General features: G+C 57.5%; 2 protein-coding genes across 2 annotated transcripts; one reads left to right on the top strand and one right to left on the bottom strand.

Annotated features, from left to right (window-relative positions):
- Positions 1–1,744: 1,744 nt before the first annotated feature.
- Positions 1,745–22,989, bottom strand: LOC111161083 (basic proline-rich protein-like). The gene is made up of 6 exons (XM_022524566.1): positions 22,874–22,989; positions 19,605–19,668; positions 15,402–16,786; positions 14,747–14,889; positions 2,275–2,508; positions 1,745–2,016 (listed from the first exon to the last, which is right to left on the bottom strand). Exons 1-6 carry the CDS (start codon positions 22,987–22,989, stop codon positions 1,745–1,747), a joined length of 2,214 nt encoding a protein of 737 aa, XP_022380274.1.
- Positions 20,276–24,666, top strand: LOC111161142 (ZFP3 zinc finger protein). Its single transcript, XM_022524660.1, has 2 exons — positions 20,276–20,379; positions 23,114–24,666. Exon 2 carries the CDS (start codon positions 23,122–23,124, stop codon positions 24,598–24,600), a length of 1,479 nt encoding a protein of 492 aa, XP_022380368.1. The 5' UTR covers positions 20,276–20,379; positions 23,114–23,121; the 3' UTR covers positions 24,601–24,666.
- The last annotated feature ends 249 nt before the right edge of the window (positions 24,667–24,915 follow it).

The raw sequence follows: 24,915 nt of genomic DNA, 5'->3' as shown, positions 1-24,915 counted from the left end.
TTTTTTTAAGATTTTGTTTATTTATTTGACAGACAAAAATCACAAGTAGGCAGAGAGGCAGGCAGAGAGAGAGGAGGAAGCAGGCTCCCTGCCGAGCAGAGAGCCCGATGCGGGGCTCGATCCCAGAACCCCGAGATCACGACCTGAGCCGAAGGCAGAGGCCTTAACCCACTGAGCCACCCAGGCGCCCCGAGGTCCTACAGTTCTTAAGGGGCAAAGTTAGGGCTTCAACCCTGATGACTTGACTCCACGCCTCCTGGACGTCACATGTCACCTTTCTTTCCAGAAGCCACCATGACCTCCCACTTCAGGAGTCTCACGTATTTCCTGAGACTGCCTCCCCGTTCTGGCCTCCGCCAAAGCTGCTTCTGAAGACATGGGAACCGCTATCTGTGGGCCTACCCTGGGATCACGGGCAGAGGCCGCCCAGTCTGCCAGCTTTCTTGCCCACTCAGTTTGGACATTTCTTCACTTTCACCCTTGGTTTCCTTGGAAATGCCATTTACTTGTCTCTGTGTTCCTCCTTGGAGGGACCTCCTTCCTTCCCTTAGTTGTTCGTCAGGACTTTTTTTTTTTCCCCCACCTGGAGTGTGGGGATCTTGAAAACACTTGGGGATCCCAAAACTTTCTTTGAAAAACAGTCTTTTCCAAAGCTTTTCTATACTTTCTAGCTTCTACTTTGATTTCGTTTGAAATCATTCTTTTCCCTTTTAAAGATTTAATGTGAGCAGCTGCCTGATGGCGTGTGGGTTCGGGTGGATGTTGGGCGGCTCCTACTCGCCATCCCCTGAGACTGCCCCCCCCCCAGCCGAATCACCATCTGGGTTTGCACCATTGCGCTCTTCATGTGGCGTCTGAGACCCTGGGGGTGCCAGGTCCTGCTTCCTGTGCCAATAGTGTTTTAGGGGATGCTACCCAAGGGAGGCTGGCTTTATTAAGCTTTCCACCTAACCTAACTTGGCTCGCAGGTTCTCCCTATGGCCCCGATACTCTATGGCCCTTCGTCAATGTATCCAGCCACCCCTTAAAGGTGACTCAGTGTTTGCCTCCCTCCAGGCCCAAGGTCAGCAGCGTCTGCCTCACCGCACATGTTCCCACGTCTGTCTCTCTTGGAAGGCAAGAGGGGACTGGCATCTGGGTAGGATGTCTCCTCTAAAGGTCTCGTCACCAGATGGGGGTTGTAGCAGCTGCTTCTCTCATCCTGAAACAAGCTCACAGCTTAGGAGCTGCCGTTAACCTGCAGTGTCCCTGGCGGGCTCATCAGCGGGCATGTCCCCTCAGCTCCCCCCACCATCCCTGGAATCCCCGGAGAAGAAACATGTTTCCAGATACCTGGGAAGGTCTTGCCCTGAGCTCCTGTGGCTCCAAGCTGGTGCCCCACGCCCATGGACTAGCCTAAAAAATGTTCTCTCTCCCTCCCTCCCTTCCCTCCTTTTCTTTCTTTCTTACGATTTTATTTGTCAGAGAGAGACAGCACAAGCAGGGGGAGTGGCAGGCGGAGGGAGAGGCTGAGCAGGGAGTCTGGGAGGGGGCCTCATCCCACGACCCTGGGGTCACGCCCGAGCGGAGGGCAGAGCCCGAACCGACGGCGCCCCCGGGCATCCAGAGCCTGGAAGGTTCTCCTCGTAACCAGCTTCTCTGGACACGAGCGTGGGACCCTGCGCTCTTGGCGCTGGAGAAGCAGCTCGCCTTAGGCCAGGCTCTGGGTCCGCAGCAGGGAGGGCGCACGGCCCTGGGGCGCGCATTAGCCGCCGCTTCCCCGCCGGCCCGGGCCCGACCTCCGTGACGCCGCCGGGAAGATCCGTGAGGTAAAGCACGGAGGGCCAGTACCTGCGGGGGGCCCGCGGCGGGCGCCTTCCGGTTCCCTTGTTCTGAGCAGGGAGAGGAGGGGGCGCCGCACAGCGAGGTCGGCCCCGAGGGGCCCGACGGCAAAGCGCTTCTTCAGCTCGGCGGTCCGCACCGCCCGCACCTGCGCCCGCCGGAACCGCTCCCTGCAGCCCTCCTGTTGTTCCCCTGCTGTCCGTCAGGGGGTGACAAGGCGCAGGCTCCCCCTCCCCCGGGGGCGGCTTGCGCTTGCGCGTTCACAGAGCCTCGAGCGCGCGCGGCCGTGCGGGACCCCGTGGCCGAGCGCGCCCGCGAGACAGGCCCGGGGCGGGGCGCGCACGCGCAGAAGGCTGCGCCTCCCGCGTGGCCTGACCGGGTCGGCGTGAGGCCGGGGCCCCGCGGCTCCGAAGCCGACCGTGCGGGGATCGCTTCATCCGGGGCCAGCCCTACGCGGGGACTTGCGGAAGGCGCGGGCAGACCCGGGTCTGAGTTTCCTTCCCGTCGGAACCTGCGCGGTTGCTCGGCGCCCCGGCGCCCCCGCAGCGAGCGCCCCCTGGGAGCCGGCGTCCTGGGGAGCGGTCTCCGGGCGGGGCGGGAGCGGGGGGCCCGCGGCTGCTCTCACGCTGAGGCCTGCGAGGACGGACGGACGCCCGCGCCCCTCCTCCTGCCGGTCCCGGGGTCGGGCTGCGGGCGGTGGGCGGTGTCCGCGTGTGCAGGCCCTGACTGTTCACGTCCTCCGCCCCGTGGGTGCCCCGAGCCTCGACGGCTGCCAGCAGCCCTGCCTGCAGGTCCCGCGAGGCCGCCCGAAGTGTCCCTCAGCTCCTCCCGCTGTGCCCAGGGGAGGCCCGCCCCGGTTCGGATACGTCTTCTCTCTTCCCCGCCGGCCTTCTGCGCCCGCAGCAGCCCCGCCTGCCCTGCGCCTGCGGAGCTCCGGCCTCCCACGGCAGAGGCGGGCGAGCCCTGTCAGCCTGATCTTTTCCTCGCTTGTCTTACGCCTCTGCTCCAGCCCGGCCCGTCGGGTCCAGAGCCCCATCCCGCAGGCGTTTGTAGGGGCCGCAGCCTCCCCGCCCCCAGTCTGGGATCCAGGCCATTGAGAGCTCACTGAGGAGCAGGAAAGGCCAGCCAAACCGGACATTGTACCTTCAAGGTGAGGGCGAGCTGACGCCCTCTCCCCCAGAGGGATACTGCTGGGCTGCTGACTTCCTAGAAGATAAGCCCATGGATGAGGTTTGACACTTGCTTCCCCATTAGAAACTCACACTGTGTAAGGGCGCCTGGGCCGCTCGGTCGTTGAGCATCCGACTCTTGGTTTCGGCTCAGGTTGTGAACTTGGGATCATGGGATCGAGCCCTGGGGGGGGGGGTCTCTCCGCTCAGCACCGTGTCTGCTTGTTCTTCTCCATCTGCCCCTCTCCCTGCGTGCTCTCTCTCTCTCTCTCTCTAAAACAAAATAATAATAATAATAAGAGAAACTCACGGTATTTAGAACTCAGGCCTCATAGAGGCCTGGAGAGCTGCTGGTTTGCAAGGACAGAGGAACTTCAGAGAGCTCCTAACCCATCCCTCCGCTGTACTTCTGTAGAAATATACTTAGGGGGGGGCCACCTGCATGGGACATGTTCTGCTGTGCGCTTCAGACAATGCCAAGACGTTAATATCCACGTAAAATCCTGCAGCGCTTGGCCCTGTCCTTGATCTCCCGTCTTCCTTCCGGCCCCCCGGGCCTCCCACCAAATCGCTCACGGTTGTTTGCGGACATCACCCTGTTTCCCGCCCTGTGCCTTCCCTCCTCCAGCCTCACTGATCCTTTGACGGGCTGCCTCCGGCTTGCCTCCTGTGAGTCTCAGCCCAGCTGCTGTGTGTTGGGAAACCTTGGCCCCCCAGTCTGGGTCAGGAGCTGTCCTCTTCCGGAGGTTCCCCGGGGACACACGTCTGTGACTACGCTTACCATGTGACCATGCAATTATGAATTTCGGGGCTGGTCATCCCCCCCCCCCAATCCCCGCTGCCACCACCGACTCTGGGCTCTTTGAAATTCCAGGTTGAGCTTCCTTCAGCCCCAGAATCAGACCCAGATTCTCCTGTGGGCAGCAGGAGAGAGAAGCCATCCTGAGGCCTCCAGCAAGGTGGGTGTGATCAAAACGGTGAGAGTAGTACAGATGGGACCCTGAGGCTGTTCCTTGAGCAGATCACTCTTCCAGGCAGCAGGCCAGAGCGAGAGGCATCTCCTGCTGACGGAGGTAGCCGGCCAGGAGGCTGAGACCCAACCAGCCTTCATTCTCAGCGCCAAAGCCCTCGAATGTCCAGGAGGTTATACAATGATCCGGAGGAGCCCAGGTCACAAATGTGAATATTCTTTTTTTTCTAAAGGATTTTATTTATTTATTTGATAGAAGACACAGCGAGAGAGGGAACATAAGCAGGGGGAGTGGGAGAGGGAGAAGCAGGCTTCCCGCGGAGCAGAGAGCCCGATGCAGGACACGATCCCAGCACCCCGGGATCATGACCTGAGCTGAAGGCAGAGGCTTTAACCCACTGAGCCACCCAGGTGCCCCCAAAATAGAAAAAAAATCTTTAAAAAAATCCCAGGTCTTAGAATTAGTAAAACAGCCCTTCCAACGTTAACGAGAAGGTCTTCGGTACTTCTAGAAAGCGGAAACAAGTAGAAAACCCATTTTCACAGCACGAGATCTGACGTACAGATTTCCCTTATGTTATATGGCCACGAGTATGTGAGTGTTTCTTTGCTTTATTTCTGATCCTTCGCTAAAGCCTAGGCTCCTGGGGAGAGCTCTCGCTCTGCAAGCATCGCCTCCTGTGTCCCAGGGACTCGGTCTAGAGGAGCCCCTCCCACAGGCCGATGCGTTCGAGAACCCTATTAAGGTGCTGAACAGAGGAGGCCAGTGGCAGAGGACAGACATGCTGGCTGGATTCTGAGTCCTGCCCTGAACTGTGGCCGAGCCGAGTGGCCGGTCGCGCACGCCTGGTCCCACCCCGCGCGTGGAGAATTGCTCTCCTAGAAGCTTTCCTTACTGGGGGTCCTGGGTCGGAGTTGCATGGGCGCTGGAGGGAGTGTGCAGGCACGGGGAAGCTCCCCCAGCCCTGCTTTCTTTCAAGGAGGGGACAGACCCCAGACCCCGGTCTTGGGAGTCTTCCCAGGCGAGGACCCGAGTTTCCCTCCTGTCTTGGAAACGGGAGATTGGAGACCGGAGCGGGGTGGGAGGAAGCCGGCCCGGTAGCGCCGTCCTCCCGACCCTCCCCGTTCGGCGGTTCCTCTCCTTTTAAGGGCATTGCTTTTGTTTCTGTTCTAAAAAACAGATAAGGTTTTCCATGCGGAGGCCTGGAGCATCCCCGGAGCTGGGAGGCAGGAGATCTGCTCCTGGTTTCTGTGCAGCCTTGTAAGGGGGACGGGGAGGAGAAGGAAAAGGGTGGCTGGGGAGACTGGGTTGGTGCATCCCCGAGCTGGCCCATATTTCCCTTACATGAAGGTGGCTGGTTACCTCCGTGGGCAGGAGGGCCACCTACAGCTTGAGGAGTGCAGAACAGGGACCGTCGGGGCTCAGGTAGGGGTACCCCTCGTCCTCATGTGAACACTGCGGGAGGAGGGACAGAGGGCTGACTTCCTTTGAGCGTCTGACGTTTGACTAAATCAGAGGTGTTGGGTTTAGGAAAGTCCTAAGGAAGCATTCCCAGCATCAGGTGTAGTCCCATTTATATGGAATGTTTGCAACCGGCAAATTCCTAGAGCAGACAAGTGGTGGCCTGGGGCTGCGGTGGCTGGTGATGGCAGGCGAGTGACTGCTAATGGGTACAGATGTTCTGAAATTAGGTCACTGTGGTAAAACCATTGAATTGTACTTTTTTTTTTTTCCTAAAGATTTTATTTGTTTGAGAGAGGGAGGGAGAGAGAGTGCCTGAGCAGGGGGAGGGGCAGGTAGAGGGAGAGGGAGAAGCAGGCTCCCTGCTGAGCAGGGAGCCTGACACGGGGCTCGGTCCCAGGACCCCGAGATCATGACCCGAGCCAAAGCCAGATGCTTGACTCAGGCTCCCCTGAATTGTACATTTTAAGGGGTGAAATTTATGGTATGTGGATTATAGCTCAATAAAGTTATTAAAGGAAAGTTCCCCCATGCCGCCAAGAAAAGCAGGTATCAGTGTTGCGGTCTTCTGGGGCGAAACACTCCCCAGTGGGTTTGGGTTATCAGTGAAACAAGGTCAGGCATGAGCTGATGGTCTCCGGATGGGGGCGATGAATATGGGGGGGTCCCTTGTATTGGCCTCTCGACTTCAGAGTGTGTTTGAAAATTCGAATAATAGCGTGTTAAATGAATTTTGAAAACACCCAAACCATCTGAAAACGCTGTGGGATGTGAAAAGACAGAATGGTGTGGTGGGAGAAGCTGGGTTATCGCACGCGTTGCGGAAGGTGACAAGGGACTGGAACCTGGCCCGCCCCCACAGGGGAGTCTGGACTGGCCACAGCGGGTCCTCGGTGTCCACGCTGATTTTCCGGTTCTTCGTTCGGGTCTTTTGTTGTTGGATTGTTCAGATGGGGAGGAGTGTGGCGAGGTGAGAATGAGCTCTGTCCAGTCAGTGAAGAGATTAAATGAGGGGAAATAAAGAGACCGAAACAAGTGTTCTGAGAAGCACACGGTAAAACATCGCCCTGTGTGAGGGGCGTGTGCACGCAGTGAAAGTGGGGCTCCCTGCTGCGGTGGCGCCCAAGTCTTGTCTCCCGGAGACCGTCACCGTCAAGACCAACAGCTCTTATGCAGGCAGAATCTATGCGTGTGTACCTGTGTGTGCTCATATACACACTCATCTGTTTTCTTTACACACACACCTGTACACACCCCCCATATACCCGAATGCATGCACACACACCCATATGCACACACACGTATACCCATATGTACGCACACACACACATATACCCGTGTACACACACACCCATATACCTGTATACACACACGCCCCCATATACCAATATGCATGCACACACACATACACACACATATACCCGTGTACACACACACACACCCATGTACAAAGGCACACACCCATGTACCTACATAAACACACATCTGTATATACACATGCACACACACACATATACCCATTTACATACAAAATATCTTTTTTATATACACACGTGTATGCACACATAAATATGAAACACTCTTGCTTTGCTTTTTTCCCCAATTATTTTATTTTAAAGGGAATTTATTTATTTAGAAAGAGAGCGAAAAAAAAAAGAGAGAGAGAGAAAGAGCATGTAAGCACTGGGGTGGGGGTGGGGAGAGACAGAGGGAGAGAGAGAGAATCTTAAGCAGATTGATTCCACACCCAGCATGGGGCCCCATGCGGGGCTGGATCTCATGACCCTGAGATCATGACCTGAGCCAAAATTGAGACTGCTTGCTTAACTGAGCCCTCCAGGCACCCCTCTTTTTTGTTTTAAAGATTTTTCTTTTAAATGATCTCCACACCCCACATGGGGCTCAGACCCATGACCCCGAGAGATCAAGAGTCTCGCTCTACTGACTGAGCCAGACTGTTGCCTCTTAAAGGGAATATCAAGGTCTGTTTTTAAATATCACAAAAACACCCCCCCCCCCGCCTGGACCAATCAGAAGGTGGTTTTCAGTGACCAAAGGGAAGCCTCAGCCTTAGTGAAAATAACAGCTTGTAGTCGGGCGAAGGGGGCTGTCTCCTTGCCCCTGTAAGGAAAAAGTCAGTCCCCAATCAGACCTAACCACCCAGAAGATTGCAGGCCTCCCCACACATGTGTGCTCCAACTCCTGGGAAAAGTACACCATTTCTGAACGTGTAGGCCCTGTTTCTTCTCTGTCTCATTGCAGGAGCCGTCAAACACCGCTGGCACACTTTGTCCCCATGCCAAGGGAAACTGTCGCCTGCATGGCCCGGGCGACGAGTGTGCACGCGTGTGAGGTCGCCTTTGTTGGGAAGGATTTTCCTTCATGCTGCCATGATTCCCTCCTTCCTCCCCTCCCCCCTCCTTCCTTCTTTCCAGTAAAATGTTGACAGGTTCCCACCCCAAAGTCTTTATCTGACAAAATTAAAAGACCACAATTTTTTTTAAAGATTTTATTTATTTATTTGACAGACAGAGATCACAAGTAGGCAGAGCAGCAGGAAGAGAGAGAGGGGGAAGCAGGCTCCCTGCTGAGCAGAGAGCCCGATGTGGGGCTCGATCCCAGGACCCTGAGATCATGACCTGAGCCAAAGGCAGAGGCTTACCCCACTGAGCCACCCAGGTGCCCCAAAAGACCACAAATATTTTGAAATAATTTTTTAAAATATTTTATTTATTTATTTGACAGAGAGAGAGATCACAAGTAGACAGAGAGGCAGGCAGAGAGAGAAAGAGGGAAGCAGGCTCCCTGCTGAGCAGAGAGCCCTATGCGGGACTCTATCCCAGGACCCTGAGATCATGACCTGAGCCGAAGGCAGCGGCTTAACCCACTGAGCCACCCAGGCAGGCGCCCCTATTTTGAAATAATTTAAAATGAAAATTTCGAGAAAATAAACCTTGTGGGGCACCTGGGTGGCTCAGTGGGTTAAGCCTCTGCCTTTGGCTCAGGCATGGCCCTTAATCCACTCTGTCTTCGGGGCTCAGAGGCCTCGAGGTGCTCTTCCAGCCTCCCTTTCAGTCTAACCTGTCGAGGATTTCTAGCCTCCAGAACCATGAGAAGACACACGTCTGATATGTAAGCCGCCGGGTCGTCTTCTGGAAGCCCTGGCCGGCTCCCGTACACAGACATCAGATTGTTGTTAGCTCTGCAGGTAATTCTAAGAGGTGCCTGGGCGAGCATCAGGACACAGTGAAACGGTGCCACCACCTCTGGTGGTAAGTCTGGGACCAAATCCAGAGAGATAAGGGCACCTTGGATGCTGGGGTGAGAGCGGGCTAACCAAGCCTTAGGACACGTAATAGAATTCCAGTGGTCCTGTCAGTAATTCTGCCTGCTTCTCATTCTGTCTTCTTTTCATTTTACTCACACAACGTCAGCACTCCAAGTAAATATTTCTTATTTATTTCCTCTTTGCTCGATTTACTCATTTCCTTATTTATTTATGAATTCCGGTATAATTAACACACAGCGTTGTCTGAGTTTCAGGTGTACAGTGGAGTGATTCGTCAGGGAATGCGGACTCTTCGTTGCCCACCCAGCTCCTTTCTGGATGCAATCAGTGTGTTCTCTGTATTTAAGAGCCCGTTTTTTATTTTTAAATCTTTGTTCTTTGCTTGTTTTGTTTCTTAAATTCCACATGTGAGTGAAATCACATGGCTGTTTGTCTGTCTCTGACTGACTTATTTCACTTAGCATTAAACTCTCTAGCTCCGGGAATGTTGTTGAAAACGGCAAGCGGTCATTCTTTTTCACGGCCGAGTAATATTCCATTGTAGCTTTACCGTTTCCCTGTTATCCATTCATCAGTGGATGGACACTTCTGCTTCCATAGTTGGGCTGTTTTAATTACTGCGGCTATAAACACGGGTGCATATCCTTTTCCAAATTACTGTTTTGTATTCTTTGGATAAATACCCAGTAGTGGGATTATTGGATCATAGGGTAATTCTATTGTTAAATTTTTTGGAGGGGGAAACATCTACTGTTTTCCAGAGCGGCTGCACCAGTTTGCACTCCTACAACTGTACACGAGGGTTCCTTTTTTCTCCACATCCTCACCAGCACCTGGTGTTTCTTCTGTTTTTGATTTTAGCCGTTCTGACAGGTGGGAGACCGAATCTCGTGGTGGTTTTGATTGGCGTTTCCCCGATGGTGAGGTGCTGCTTGCCAGCTGTATGTGTTTGCAGATGTCTCTTCCTGTCTTCTACCCTTTTTTAACTGGATTGTTTACTTTTTGGCATTGAGTTTTGTCAGTTCTTTGTGTATTTTGGATAGTAACCCCTTACTGGGTCTGTCATTTGCAAATATCTTCTCCCGTCCCTTTGTTTTGTTTTATGACTGCTCTGGCCACAGCATCATTTTATATTCCTTGTCGCAAGGGGAAGTTATCTCAACTTGTGTTACTGGATAAGTACATTTTTGTGGGTTATTAGAACATATCAATATTCACAACAATAGGGGTGCCTGGGTGGCTCAGTGGGTTAAAGCCTCTGCCTTCGGGTCCTGGGATCGAGCCCCGCATCGGGCTCTCTGCTCAGCAGGGAGCCTGCTTCCCCCTCTCCCTCTGCCTGCCTCTCTGCCTACTTGTGATCTCTCTCTGTCAAATAAATACATAAAATCTTTTAAAAAATTAAAAAAAAAAGATTTTATGTATTTATTTGACAGAGAGGGAGACCCAGCGAGAGAGGGAACACAAGGTGGGGGTGGGAGAGGGAGAAGCAGGCTTCCCGAGGAGCAGGGAGCCTGATGCAGGGCTCAATCCCAGAACCCTGGGATCATGACCTGAGTCAAAGGCAGAGGCTTCCCCGACTGAGCCACCCAGGCGCCCCTCAGTAATTAATTTAAAAACCTCTGCATGGAGGTTTAGGGATGTCCCTCTACTGTGTCTTGGCACACGTTCACTGAAACAGTCATCATTACGTCTCTCGCACGTGAATTTTGGCATCCTTTCCCGTGTGCTCTGTGGGTACTGACTTCGAACTGACAGGCTTTTCCCCAGGGTGGAGGTGATGTGTGCATTTAATGGTGCCCTGATGCATCAGAATGATCTGGGGGTTTGCCATGTGAAAGCTGGAGAAGGACGCTGCGTCGTTCATGCTAATACCCGGTTAGCGGGCGCACACATGCTGACATCTTGTGTGAGTGTTGTGGGAACTTGGGAGTTGTTTTGTTGTTTTGATTTGCTTCTGCACGTCCTGCGGTGATGTGCTGGGTTGTGCTGTTATTTTTAAATGTACGGTTATGTCACAGACAAGGAGAGCCAAAGGAACATGCCTACCAAATGAAACGTGGTGCCCGGATGGGATCCCAGGTCAGAAGAGGACATCCGTGAAGACCAGCGAGAGCTGAGTGAGTTGTGGGCTTCAGCTGGTAAGAGTGTGTGATAATAACAGTGTATGAGCCACTAATCATAGCACATGTATCAGACTTATGTCGGATGCTGATGGGAGCAAACGGGGGTCGGGATGTGGCACTCTCTGTATTGCCTTTGTAACTTTTCTATAAATTCAAAACCGTTCTAAAATTAAAAGCTTACTTGGGAGTGCCCGGCTGGCTCGGTCAGAAGAGCATGGGGCTCTTGATCTTGGGATCGTGAATTTGAACCCCATGTTGGGTGTAGAGATTACTTGAAATGAAATCTTAAATAATTACAAAGATGGCAAAAATGTACTATTATAATTTTAAATGTTCTTATAATGTTTTCTTTTTTTGAAAAAGATTTTATTTATTTATTTGAGAGAGGGAGAGAGAGAGAGAGCACAGCAGGGGGAGCAACAGAGAGAGAGGGAGAAGCAGACCCCCCGCTGAGCAGGAAGCCCGACTCGGGGCTCGATCCCAGGACCCTGGGAACATGACCTGAGCTGAAGGCAGACGCTTCACCGACTGAGCCACCCAGGTGTCCCCCTTATTCTTTTTTTAAACTGAAATATAATTAACATTTGATGTTATGTTAGCTTTAGGTGCAGAGCACTTATTTGGCAATTCTCTACACTCCCCGATACCCAGCACAATTCGTGCCGTCTTTTGGTTTTTAAGTTCTGGTTCTCAAAGCCACTGTGAACTTCCTGGTTACTCGTGGCAGACTTCCCCGGGAGCCCGTCTCCGTCAGCTGCACACACGCTGTGGTCAGTGCTGAGTGACAGGCACGGTCACAGGGGGCAGGCGGGGCTCTTGCCACCTGGCGGGGAGATGGAAAATGTTCTTATGGGAGAGCACAAGCCCCAACGCCCAGGGTCAGGATGGGCAGCGCTTCGCGTCGCAACCGGAGGGGAGGAATCAGAGGCGGCTGGGGGGGTGGGGTGTGACGTTCTCTGAGTCAGATGCCGGGAGGAGGGGAGCCAGAGAGGTGACCCAGACTCCAGCGTTGTGCAGGGATTTATTTTGGTCGATGGAAGAAGCTCTGCACGTGTCAGGGAAGTGAGATCTTGTGAAAGCTGGATTTGATATGTCCTCCCTGGAGCTGACTCATGCAGAAAAGAGGGACAAAACAGGGCACGCTTTGGGGCCCCTGTAAGGGTTGGAGGCAGGTTGCGTGGGACTCCGGGAAGGCAGTCAGATTGGAGTGACAAGAGTCTGGGGAGGAGGACGAAGGTGTGGGTGCTCATCCTGGCCTTGCGGTGTCTGACCTGATGACCCTTGGACGAGTCTCTGATCCGGCCCCCTCATCCGGGAGAGCCTCGTCTACACCTGTGGTAGACAGTCTAAGCTTCGGGACACTCTTCCCGTGGCCAGACTAGGCGAGGGGCCTTTGCAAACTGTGTGAGATACTTGTACGGATCAGATTTGTTGTTCTGTGGCCTCTAGACCCATATTTTGCCGCCTGGGTAATATGTATGCCTCGTGATTTCTTCTGCGGAATTAACACTGTAGCCCTATCCGTGGTCATGGGGTGACTCACTGCAGGGAGGGGACAGCCAGGAGCCCAGGATGAGTCTGGAGAGAGTCGTGGGTGTTGGCAGCAAAACGAAGCCTCAGAAACAAAGGGACCCTTTTACTCGAGAGGGGCCGTGAGGATTTCGGCGGTGGTGGGGACGAGGACGGTGTTGTGGGCAGGCGTGTGGCGTCTGGGAGAACACGGTTTGGAGAGCGAGTTAATGGTGTGGGAGTTGGCAAATGGATCACGTCAGCCTGAGGAGAAAGTTGGTATCACAGAGAAGGGATGTTTTTTGGAGGAATAGTTCGTCCAACATTTTTTTTTAAAAACATTTCAAGTAATCCCTACACCCCATTTGGGGCTCGAACTCATGACCCCAAGATCAGAGTCGCACACTGCACCCACTGAGCCAGCTGCGAGCCCCAGCCAAGACTCCTTGATGGGCCGCGGCCTGAGCACAGGAGTAGAATTAGATGCCTTCCGGGCTCCTCAGGGATAACGACGAGGTGCTTCGTCATCGCTGGAGGACGGAGGGAAACACGGAAGACTTAACTGAGTCTTGACTCAACTTTTGCTGTTGCTTCAGTGCGTGGAGGTGAGACTTGAGTGTTTTAGCTTGGCCAGTTTCTACCGAACATGGGCTGGGCACGGCCAGCGTCTCCCGAGACGTGTAATGCAGTGTGGACTCTCAAGGAACACCGTCTATACCAGGGAAAGGCACGTTCCTGGGAAACAGTGGAATCATTTGTGCCCAGTTACATCTGTGCCATGCTGCGTGAGACTCTGGGCGTCCCCGATATACTGTGAGGTTGGCCTGGTTGAAAGAGGGGCAGAAAGGCAGGTTTGATGAGGGAGGGGACAGGTCACACAAGACATGGATGTAGGGAGCTGAGAAGTGGGGAGGTTTCCAGGGAGAGAAGGCCATGCAAGCCAGCGTCTTGTGTTGGAGCCTGTCCTGGCTGGCTTACATGTCTGGGGCGGGGGGTGAGCAGTTTGGAGGGACCCGAAGGTGCACAAGGTGGTGTTCGCAGTCCTGTATCTCTAGGAGCCCCACCATGGCTGATACGGTGCTGCCAAAGTGTGGGCGGACATCCAATGCTGTTCCTAATGGTTTGGTGATAGTTTGGAATGTGGTCTGCAGACAATTAAAACATAATCATGATGAGCCGTAGATCTGAAACAGAGTCGTAAGCTTCATCTGAGATGATGTGATCGTGAAGTCTAACAAAGGGCTGTGGCCCGTGCTGGGAGCTCTCCTCACGTTCTCCACGGATGGGAGAGAAGGGGACATTGGAGAACACGACCGGGATGTCTTTTATTTTCCACGTGTCTGTCCCTGCATGAATTCAAGAGGGTGACCGAGATTCCTACCTAGCAGAGAAACTGCTTCCCCTCATCTGTAAAAAGATCCTGTGCAAGTCCTAAGCCTGTAGGGAGACCATGAAACACCAGCTGTATACATCCTCATGCCCACTGGAAATGGGGATGGTATTGGCGGACCACTTGCTTCGGTCTCCTTCCCTCATGAATTTCCAAATTTCCAAATTCAGGGGCTCCAGATGCCCCTGAATTTGCTAGTTTAATAAAGCAGAGGGTGGGCCGGGAGGAGCTGGGAAGATGCAGCTTATCTTTTTTTTTCCTCTCCGACCCATGTTCAAGGGCTGATTAAAGTCAGTGCAGCTGATGTCTGGGCCCTGACAGGGAAACGTTAGTGGGCATCAGACCCCCCGAAGGGCCCATGAAAACTGACTGCCAAACCCTAACGCCTGAGTTTCTGATGCAGAAGATGTGTGAATGGGGCCCAAGGATTTGCATTTCCATCAAGTTTCCAGGAGATGCGAGTCACTGACTGGGGCTGCTGGTTTTCAACTTTGTTAGCTGCACGTTCAAATCACTCAGAAAGCTGAAAATCACAAAGCACGTGAGTGTGTGTATGCATGTGTGTGTGTGCACGTACACACACACCCACCACACGCACACTACCCCCCCTCGCCTGGAACCTGTGGGGTTAGCACCAGACATCAGTAGTTGTAAAATCCATCCACCTCCCCATTCCAACGGGCAGCCATGGTTGAGTCCCTCGTCTGGGTTCTTTTCTTTCTTTCCTTCCTTTCTTTCAAGATTTTACTTATTTATTTGACAGAGAGGGAGCATGAGCCAAGGGAGAGGGAGAGGGAAAAGCAGGGCCCCGCCTGAGCAGGGAGCCCGATATCGGCTCGATCCGGGGACTCTGGGATTGTGACCGCAGCCGAAAGCAGACACTTCACCGACAGAGCCACCCGGGTGCCCCTCATCTGGGTTCTCGAGGCGGATGCCCGCTAATGCAGGTGACCTGGATAAAGTCAGTCATCGGGGCCAAACGTCCCCCAGCCTTTGGTCCTGGGGCAGGGTACCTGCGTGGCCGGGCATCCTTCCTTGGGATGCCTGGTGCGCGCAGTGGCTACCGCCGCGGCCCATGGGCTGGGTGCAGGCAGCGCAGGTTGCAGCGGGGGTCGTGCGAAGTGCCGGCGAGCCGCTGGGGAAGCCGACGCGACGTCTGGAAGCGGGGAAAGGCCTGCGGGAGGGAGAAACGACACCGGGTCTTGGGGCTCTTCTGGAAATGTCTTTCCCAGGGGCTGTGCGCAGCCTAGGCGAGGAAGACGGGCATCTCGGCCGGCCCACGGTCCACGCTTCTCGGCCGCCGCCGGTGGGAGGGCAGAGGGGCTGAGGGTGCTGGGGTGGGGGCAGGAGCGCGGACCCCGGGGTCTCGGGCCGAATTCCAACGAGCGGCTCAAGGGAAAGCTCCCCGCTCTGCCGCGCACCGGCTGCAAACACCGCGGCCTCCCCCGAGGGCAGCCGCTCCTCCGACCCCGCAAGACGGCGTTGAGGCCAGCGCGGAAGCCGCCGCGGCCGGGCTGACCCTCCCACCGCCGCCGATGCACGGACGCGGACGGGGCCCGTCACGGCGCTCCCCCGAGGAGCGGCGTTTGCGAGCAGCGCCGCCGGCCGGGCCCTCCGCCCCGCCCCCTGGGAGCCGAGGCCCGCGCACAGAAGGCCCGAGGACCGCACGGGAGCTCAGAGGCCGAGGCCCGGGGCTGGGGCGAGCCGGGCCGGCGGAGGATGCGGAATGCACGGTGCCCGGCGGAGGATAAGTGCGGCCGGCGGTGGCCCGCACGCTGACCCCAGGGCGCTCCCGCGAGCAGGCCCTCCGAGCGGGCTCCCTGCTCGCCGCGCTCCGGGATGCAGGGGTCCGCGCCCGCCAGGCCCTCGGCGCTCCGGAAAGGGGCCTGACGGGCTGAGGGCCGCGGGGATGGGGCGCCCAGGGCGAAGCGGCCGCCGCCCGCTCGGGCGCAGGTGGACGCGGGGGCAGCGACTGGGGCGCGCAGAGCGGCCGGCCCCGCGGCGGAAGTGCGTCCCCGGGGCCGTTCTAGGCCGGTCGGAGGACCCTGCTCGTCGGTGGTTCCGCGGGGTGCGGGGGACGCGGGCGCTGGGGGTACCTCTCCGGTGAGCAGACTCCGCGGGGGGCGGCGAGGCGGCGCTGGGGGGTTCCGGGGCGGTCCGGGGGGATCCCGGGGAGGGCGCGGGGGGGCGGGTCGGGCCGCCCACCTGCTCCTCAGCCGCCGGCGGCGCGCGCTGATTGGCCGAGCGCGCCGGAAGTGGAAGCGCCGGCCTCCGCCGCCCGGGACGCGGAGAGCTCGGCGGCGGGGAGCGCGGCGCGGGGCGAGCGCGGAGCGAGCGGCCGCGGTGAGACCTCCCCCCGGCGCGGCGCGGCGGGGCGGGGGCCGGGCCCCGAGGCTGCTGCGGCCCGCGGGCCGGGCGGACGCGTTGAGCCGGCCTGTGACCTTGGGCCGGCCGAGCGCCCCGCTCAACCCGCCTCCATTTCCCCACCTGCTCCGCGAGGGCCGTCCCCGCGCGCGCCCTGCCCCGGGCCTCCCGACCCCGCGACCCCGAGCGCGGCCGGGACGGTCACCCCGCCGGACACTGGCTGCCGGGTAGGGGTGGGGGCCGGACGGGAGCGGCTCTGAGCGCGGGGGTTCGGGAGCTGTCCTGGCGGGGGGACCGTGGGGGGACCCGGGAGAGCCGGGAGACGGCGCTCGACAGACCGGGCGACGCGCCTCCGCGGCCTGCCCGGCACCGGTCTGGGCCCCTGGGGTCCGAAAGGGAATGAAATACCCACTTAGTCCTCGAGGGCGCCGCAGCCCCGCGGTGTAGATAGCGCGCTTAGATGCTCGTGAGGCGGTTCCGTCCGCTGCCCGGGACGCTCCAGGCGCTGGGTGTTGGGTGCGCGTAGACAGACGGTACAGCGGCGTGACTGCCAGCAGACGGAGGGGCGTCGGGGTCAGGGAAGAGTGGGACTGCGTGTGGCCGAGCCCAGGCCCGTGCATGCTGGTGAAGCGCACAGTGGGCGGTGGTATTCCGGGAAGTGGGAACACCTGTTCCCAAAGGCCACGACGCTGGAAAGAGGAGCCGGTGTTTGGCCCGCAGGACCCTCCCAGCAGCTTCCCGGTCCTGCGCCTGAGCGAACACCCCGGGGAGGAGGAGATCCTTGTACGGGATGCTGGACATTTGGTAGGATTGGGCGTTTCAGAAGTTAGGGGAAAGGATATCCCTTAAAGGATATCCCTTAAGATGCTTTTTGTCTGTAAGTAACATAATGAAGCTCACGTTGGCTTCGGCCTGTGCGGGTGTGTAAGCTTGCACAGTTGGAGCCATGCAGGAAAGTGCTTCCCGGACGGACTGAACCTAGTGGCTCCACGGTTCCTCGATTTTTATGAGCTCTCCCTGACGTCATCCACAAGCTGGGCAGGATGGTAGGAACTATTCCCGGAGGCTCCCAGCAAGCCTGCTCAGAACATCATTGACTCAGAAGAAGGCATGTGTCCATCCCCAGATCCGTCCCTGCTATTCTGAACAGTCCCTTGCAAGGGAGGTGGTCTTGCTGTCTGGGTTAGCTCGGTGGGGGCTCATTCCCAGAGCTCAGATCTCCTGCAGAGCCTGCAAGACCACTGCCCACTTCTTTGCTCAAATGCTCTGTAAAAGGATTGGAGAAGCGTTGCGTCCCCATACCTACGCAGAAGTCAACTTCTGAAATGTTTCATCATAAATTTGAATAGTTGCAAAGGATATTCTGAGTGTATCATGAATTTTGGCATTTAAAATTAAACCTTGGGCCACGTGCCAGGATCCTTGCCCTGTGATTCTGTGTGCTTATCACATTCCCCGCCTCTCTGAAACCTCCATCTGGGCACACGCTACGCCTCCCTCCCTTCCCCCACTCCATCCGCCTCCCTGTCCCGCTCTCCCTTCTCCACTGTGTCCTGGCTGACATCCTCAAGTCCCTCATTCTTCCACCACCATGTCCCCAGATTCCCAGCTGCTTTGGGGCTGGAGAGGGTGGGGAAATGATGTCGATCGGCTCCTCCTCCTCACACCGGCATGCTTATCTCCTGGGGAGGCTGTGAGGGTTTCCCAGGGTAACATCTGTGCGTCACTTTGCTCCCAGCACACAGTAAGCGCTCCCGGTCCCTCTCCGCATCAGAATGCCAGCACTCTCACTGACTCTGGGCCTCCTTGTCAGTCCACATGCTACGCCGAGGCCACAATGCTCCCTCTGTTCCTTTTCTCTTTACTCTGGTTCTCGCCTCGCGCTCTGCCTGGGTGCTGTGTGTAGTTCTGTGGGGATGGGGGTGGGATGCGCAGACACCATCTGTAACCTCTGTGAGCCTGGGGACCACTGTCTGGAAGCCCGTTTGCACCCCTGCCCTATGTGCGTCTGCCCGGCAGCGGACCCCGTGGACCCCTGGCTCGCAGCTTTCCCTTCCTGCTCCTTCAGCTTGCTCTCGTCCTGTTACCAAAGGGAGACCTGTCTCTCACCATGCCCTCCCTACAGTTCCCGCTGCATGTCCCTCTGGGCTGGAACAGCCTCTGCGTGCAACCCTGTGGAGTCTGTTGGAGACCGGAGTGATTCTTGGGCCTTTTGTAGCTCTTTCAGAAATCTTTGCTTTCAACAGACATTTTAAAAAGACCTAAGCAGAGTGTCAGCGGCCAGATTAGTCAGTGTTTATCATAAATCACATCATGATTTTGGGCAGTTGAGTTCAAAGGATTGAGTGATGTCGCTATCCCTGGAGATTGGTGTGAACTCGGATTTAGGCAGCTGGAGGCAAACTCTGCTCCTGTCCCAGCAGCTAAGGCCTGATGGGTGCACAAGTGTGGTTTCCCTCCATGGAGAGCCTCCAGCGTGCGGGACTGGATCTGCCCTGTCTGCTCTGTGAAGCGGAGGGGAGGGGAGGGGAGGGGAGGGGAGGGGAGGGTAGCCCAGCCCAGCCCAGCGGGAGGGTCAGAAAGGAGAAAAGAAGTCGGAGCATTAGCCAGCCGTGTCCACGCATTCCTGCTGCTTCACGCATGTGGCGGGCGCAGTGGGCCAGGCCTTGGGTAGAGCTGAGCGCCCGGACTGAGTTTGGGGCAGCTCCCACCCCTGCTGGGGCATCAGGATCCCCCAGGGCACTTGTTAGACACCCAGTGCCCTGGGCCTGCCCCGGGGATTCTCGGAGGCCTGAGGTGGGACCTGGAATTCGTCATTTCGAATTTCCTAGTTTCTGCACATTTCCCAGTGGACTATCGCGCATCCTGCCTCATTCCAGGCTGAGGATTGTTGTTTAAGAATCAAACAGTCTTCCCGCTCTAATTGCAAGCTGTGACGCGGTTCTCAGGGTTTCGGTGGCAGCGTGGTCCTTTCAGAGTCGAAGGTCTTGTTAGTGGCTACATGGGTATCTGGTGGGTGCATCGGGACTCTGTGGGTGAGGCTTTGCAGAGCTGTAGACCCTGTACTGAGCTGTGGTGAGCTGGGAGAGGTCTGCGTGTCCCCCCCAGAGCGAGGACCAGGAGCCGTCCCCCTCCTGCTCAGGTGACACCGCCATCCTCTCTCTCTCTCCAGAAGCAGCCAGTTTCAGGGTTAGGAGAATGAGGACATGAGAGACAAAGTTAGGAAATTCCGGCCGGAAGTTTGAATCTAGGCTGGAGGAGGGGAGTGTTTCTGCGTGAGCGTGAGGCCTGCCTGCCGCGTGCCCTCGGCTCTGACGCACACATGAGAAACTGCCAGAAAGGCATACAGCAGTGCGACCCGCCAGGGACGCTAGTACCATGTCGCTGGCAGAAGGCAGAGGGGAGGAAAGGTCAGGGGGTCACGTTCCGTTGGGGGAGATGTTCTGGATTTGACTTTTGAACCAGATCTTGAAATTGGGGGCAGATAGAACGCTTGTCCTGTTGTACCGCGGACAAGTGCTTTTCCGTGCGGTTCTGAGAATTCCGACCTTGCGAGGCGCTGGACGGTGGACTGTAGGAGAGACGTGGGTGACAAGGGGACAGGAGAGGGGTGGGGCGTTGACGGGGACCGAAAAGTAGCAGCTTGTGGGACTGGACCGCGGCTGCATGTCAGACATCTCTCTAAGGGTGTGCTTCCCAGCCCACGTGCGCCACGAACGAGGGCGCAGTTGAGTCCCAGCGCCGTGGACCCTTACTCAACCGCAGTTTGCAGAAATTTCAACAAAAAGGAGAAGTCCAGCTTTTGGGGGCTGCCCTTGCTCTGTGGGAAGGGCAGAGCCCGTGTTGAGGGCAGAGCTGAAGATTGCGGGTCCTCTCGGGGGAGCCCAGAGATTCCAGGTCTCAGGGACCCCACGAGGAGGTCAGGCTCCTTCCGGGTGTCCTGGGCTGGGTGGCGCCACGCCTTTTGTACCAACATGTGTGGGGCGTGTGCGGGGCACTCCCGTTGGGAGGTCCTTGGTCCTTTCATCCAGACTCTTGGAAAAAGCAACAGACCGTTCCATCCGTCTGCCGCCACTGGACTTGACTTCTCCAGCGAGTCTGCTCCCACAGGCCCCTGTGACCGCCGGACTGTCCCCATAGGCACTTTCCAGGTGGCCCTGTGTCATTCACTCGGTCACTCACCATCCCTTCTCTTGTTGGCAGGCTTCCCTTCGTCCTCCCACTCTCTGCCCCGAGGGTCCAGACGGGAAGCTGCTCATTCAGATTAGGATCATTGAGGGAGGTTAGTTATAAATGATCCAGGTGTGGATCCGGGAGCCGGGCCTGGGGGTACCAGAGGCTGGGGAGGCTGCTGGCTCCGGGGCTGTGAGATGATTGGGTCGGACAGACTCCCCAAGAGGAAGAACGGCCTTTGGTGAATGGGGGGACACCGCCAGTCCAAGGCGGCTTCACAGGAGGGAACCAAGGAAACAAATGCCCTGACCTGAGTCCTCCCTCCCTCTGGTCTCCGTGGGGCCTCCCCACGGCTGCAGCTGGACGCCAGGGGCTGTGAATGTCCATGCTGAGTGTAGCCTCCTGGGGCGGAGAAAGGCGGGAAGCCCCGGAGGGAAGGATGGTGGGTGACGGCAGAGCCTGCACGCTAGCTTTGGCTTCTGGGTGTCTGTGCCCTGTCTGCAGTGGCCATCACACGGTGCTGCCACCAGCGATGCTCAGTCTGGTCCGGGCTGTGTCTCTGATCTTGGCCAGGGTATCTTCAGACCGGGACATTTTAGCTGACTCCTTGGTACTCTGTATGGATGCCTTGAAACGTGTCTTGTGCAAAACAGCGTTGATGGGTCCTCTTGCCGCCCGAATGAGGTGCTGCCTCCGGACCCCTGGCCATTGGCACTGCTGGTCATCTGATGACGGGCAGGGAGGTCTGGGCATCGTCCGTGACTGTGCTCCCCTCCTTACCCTGTGTCCAGCCCCGGCAGCTCCCAGCCGAGCCTTACGGAGTTTGACCCTGGGTTCTTTCAGCAGCTGTCTCCTCTTCGTTCCCTCTGCTGCTGTTGCCCTGGTCAGCTCACGCCCCCCACCCTGATGCGTGCCTCCGCCTTCTCATAGGCCCTACGTCCTGGCCTGCTGCTTTCTGGCTACGAAGTGGTCGTTAGTGTGCCTTGGCCTGAAATGCTCATCTGGCCGTGGTCTGTGTCACTCCCTGGCTTAGAAACCATTCCGCGACTCTGCGGTGTAGGGTGAGGGCCCTCAGCTGCCTGTCCCCCCTTGAGATTCAGCTGCCACAACTTCACGGGCGGAGAATCCTATTCCTCTGATTGGCCACGGTGCCCGTGTGCCCTGCCCCAGGCTGCTTTCTCCCTGGACAGAGGCCAAGCCCGTTCTGGCATTGACTCCGCTTCTGTGTCCAGGATAGCTCAACCCCCAGGGCCATGGTGCCAGTTAGGAGAAGGTCTGGCTTCCTAAAAACAAAACAAAAAAACCACAACGGCTTAAGCAAGGCAAAGGCGTATTTCTCTCTCAGATGGAAAAGTTCTGGGGGTGCCTGGATGGCTCGGTCGTTAAGTGTCTGCCTTTGGCTCAGGTCCTGGGGTCCTGGGATTGAGTCCCACATGCTCCTTGCTCTCTGCCCTGCTCATGTCTCTCTCTCAAATAAATAAATAAAAATCTAAAAAAAAAAAAAATAGTCCAGAGGCAGGCATTCCAGGGCTGGGTTGGCAGCTCCGTGGAGCCGCTAGGGACCCGGTTCCTTCCAGCTCTGCCCTGTCCTAGGGTATGGGGGGGACGCTGCAGTGCTCACGGCCCAGATGGCACCCGTCTGCCACCTGTCTCCCCAGGCACAGTGAGGAGAAGAGTGAAGAAAGACAGTCCCCTCAGGAGACTTCCCAGACATCCCATGCATTTTCGTCTGCTTTTTCCTGTCTCACCGACCAGAGTGCGGTCGTGTGGCCACACCCGTCCGCAGAGAAGGCTGAGGGATGTCTGTCTTCAGCCAGGTTTCATGCTGCAGTAAATACGTTCGTTATTCTGTTGGTGATGACCTGTGGAAGAAGGCATAGTGGGTAACAAGTAAAACTTTTGCGGTAGCCTTTTAGAAGTTTAAAAAAGTGTAGGTTTAGATCTAAAATAGTGTTAAAAAAAACTCTCTGAAGAGGCTGTTTTATAAACAGTCTGTAGAAGTTGACATAGCTATGCATAAAAAGAATTAACTCATTTGAAAATAGAAGAAAACTCACAAAAAGGAAAGAGATGTGTTGGACCTAAAAACATCAGGATATGTTTGGACATTTCACAAAACAAACTTATTTGGAGAAAGGTGAGCGTTGACAGGAAGCATTTGAAAAAGACGGAGCGCGAAGCTCTCTCACTTAGTGAAGACTTCAGGGAGCTGCAGTGAGCCGGAGCTTTGGTCCTGGGGCAGGGACGGGTCTGCGGAACTGAAGGGAGCCCAGAGCTGGAGCCTGACTCAGCGCCAGACTGTGGTGTGGGCTGCGTTTCCATGGGGGGGGCGGCCAGGGTGGCCACCTGGAGAAGACGAAGACAGGGCAACCTTGCCCAAATGGAAGGGAGGCAAGAGGACTGACTTCTGTTGTGGTTCTGGCCCTGGCCCAGCCCTGGGACCCTCTGGACAGTCAGCCCTGCCAAGCCGGCGGCAGACCTGTGTCCTGATGAGCGCCATGGGTCAGCGCCAGGGAGGGGCCCTGTCTCTGGTGAGAAGTGTGTCGTCTCTGCCGCTTCGCCCAGCCTTTCCGCAGTAGACCCTCTGTTCCCACTTTCCTTACCACGCCCAGGTCCCTGGCCGCCTTTCGGGAGCATCCCTCTCCTTACATCTCTCCCTCAGACGATCCGCGTCACGCTTCTCAGGCAGGGCCCAGCCTCCGTTTGGCGTGCCCGCCATCGCCCCTGGTCCCATCCTGTCCCCCGACCCCCAGGCCGCCTTGGCATGCGGTCCACCGCACCAGCTCTCGCGGGGGGTCCTGTGCACTGCAGCCACTTCACGTGCCTGCCCTCTGTCATTTCAGATTGTGAGATGGGGACTGAGCACGTGGAGGTAATCCCCAAGGAGGAGGCTTCTGAAGACCCCGAGCCACGCGCGGCCACGTCGGAGAAATTTCCCCAGGTGGTTTGCCAGGGCCGGGAGTTGGGAGCCGCCCAGGCGGAGGACACAGTGGCGAGGCGTTCGGGAGCGTCCGCGGACGGGAGCGCGCAGCGGGCGTCCGCTCGCGGGAAGGGCCTCGCGTCGGGGCCGGCCGTCTGTAAGAGGTCCCCGTTGGGCGAGGAGTCCGGGGACGGCGACAAGAGCGAGCGTGTCCGGGGTCCTGGCCCGCACCCACTGGTGCCCCGGACCGTGCCCCGCACCAGCCCCGCGGAGAGGGCTGCGGCACCCGGGGCACAGAGAAGCCCGGTGGGAGGAAAGCCTCACGCGTGCAAAGAGTGTGGGAAGGCCTTCAACCAGAACTCGCACCTCCTGCAGCACCTGCGCGTGCACAGTGGGGAGAAGCCGTTCGGCTGCGAGGAGTGCGGGAAGGCGTTCGGGACCAACTCGAGCCTGCGGCGGCACCTGCGCATCCACGCGGGCGAGAAGCCGTTCGCCTGTGGCGAGTGCGGCAAGGCCTTCATCCAGAGCTCGCACCTCGTGCACCACCACCGCGTCCACACCGGCGAGCGGCCCTACAAGTGCGGCGAGTGCGGCAAGGCCTTCAGCCAGAACTCGGCGCTCGCCCTGCACCAGCGCATCCACACGGGCGAGAAGCCGTACGCTTGCGGCGAGTGCGGCAAGACCTTCCGCGTCAGCTCGCAGCTCATCCAGCACCAGCGCATCCACACGGACGAGCGCTACCACGAGTGCGGCGAGTGTGGCAAGGCCTTCAAGCACAGCTCGGGCCTCATCCGCCACCAGAAGATCCACACCGGCGAGAAGCCCTACCTGTGCGGCCAGTGCGGCAAGGGCTTCGGCCAGAGCTCCGAGCTCATCCGCCACCAGAGGATCCACACGGGGGACAAGCCGTACGAGTGCCGCGAGTGCGGCAAGACCTTCGGCCAGAACTCGGAGATTGTCCGGCACGTCCGCATCCACACGGGCGAGAAGCCGTACGTGTGCGCGCAGTGCGGGAAGGCCTTCCGGGGCAACTCGGAGTTGCTGCGGCACGAAAGGATCCACACGGGCGAGAAGCCCTACGAGTGCTTCGAGTGCGGGAAGGCCTTCCGGCGCACCTCCCACCTCGCGGCGCACCAGCGGGTCCACGCCGGGGAGAAGCCCCACCAGTGCAGCGAGTGCGCGAGGACCTTCTGGGACAGCTCGGAGCTGCTCCTCCACCAGAAGACCCACGGCGGCGGGAAGCCGTACGTGTGCGGCGAGTGCCAGAGGACCTTCGGCCAGCACTCCCAGCTCATGCTGCACCAGCGGGTCCACACTGGCGAGAAGCCGTACGCGTGCGGCGAGTGCCAGAAGGCCTTTGGCAGGAGCTCCCACCTGCTCCGGCACCAGAGCGTGCACGGCGCCGACTGAGCGCGCCGAATGGGGGTCCCTGCTGTGCCCGGCCCGCATGACCGGCGGGAGGACGGCCCTGCCGCCCGCCAGCCCACGCAGCGGTTGGATAGGAGAGGCTTTTAGGTACTGTTCCCGGAGAGGCTTTAGGATCTCGAGTTCCACCATAAAAGCTGTTTCAGGCCTCAGTGTTTCCTCTGTCTGCCTTCGCAACCCCTCCCTGCACCCCCGAGGGGATGCCATCGCCTCTGGGTCTGTACAGGCCACATAGCGTGGATTATTACTAATCAGGAACTGTGGGGGCCCACAGTCCCGCCACCTCCCAAGAGAGTTGTG

This window comes from Enhydra lutris, unplaced genomic scaffold (assembly GCF_002288905.1).
Source record: "Enhydra lutris kenyoni isolate GAN:26980312 unplaced genomic scaffold, ASM228890v2 scaffoldscaffold82, whole genome shotgun sequence".
Lineage (NCBI taxonomy): Eukaryota > Metazoa > Chordata > Mammalia > Carnivora > Mustelidae > Enhydra > Enhydra lutris.
This window is presented reverse-complemented; position numbering and strand designations above follow the sequence as displayed.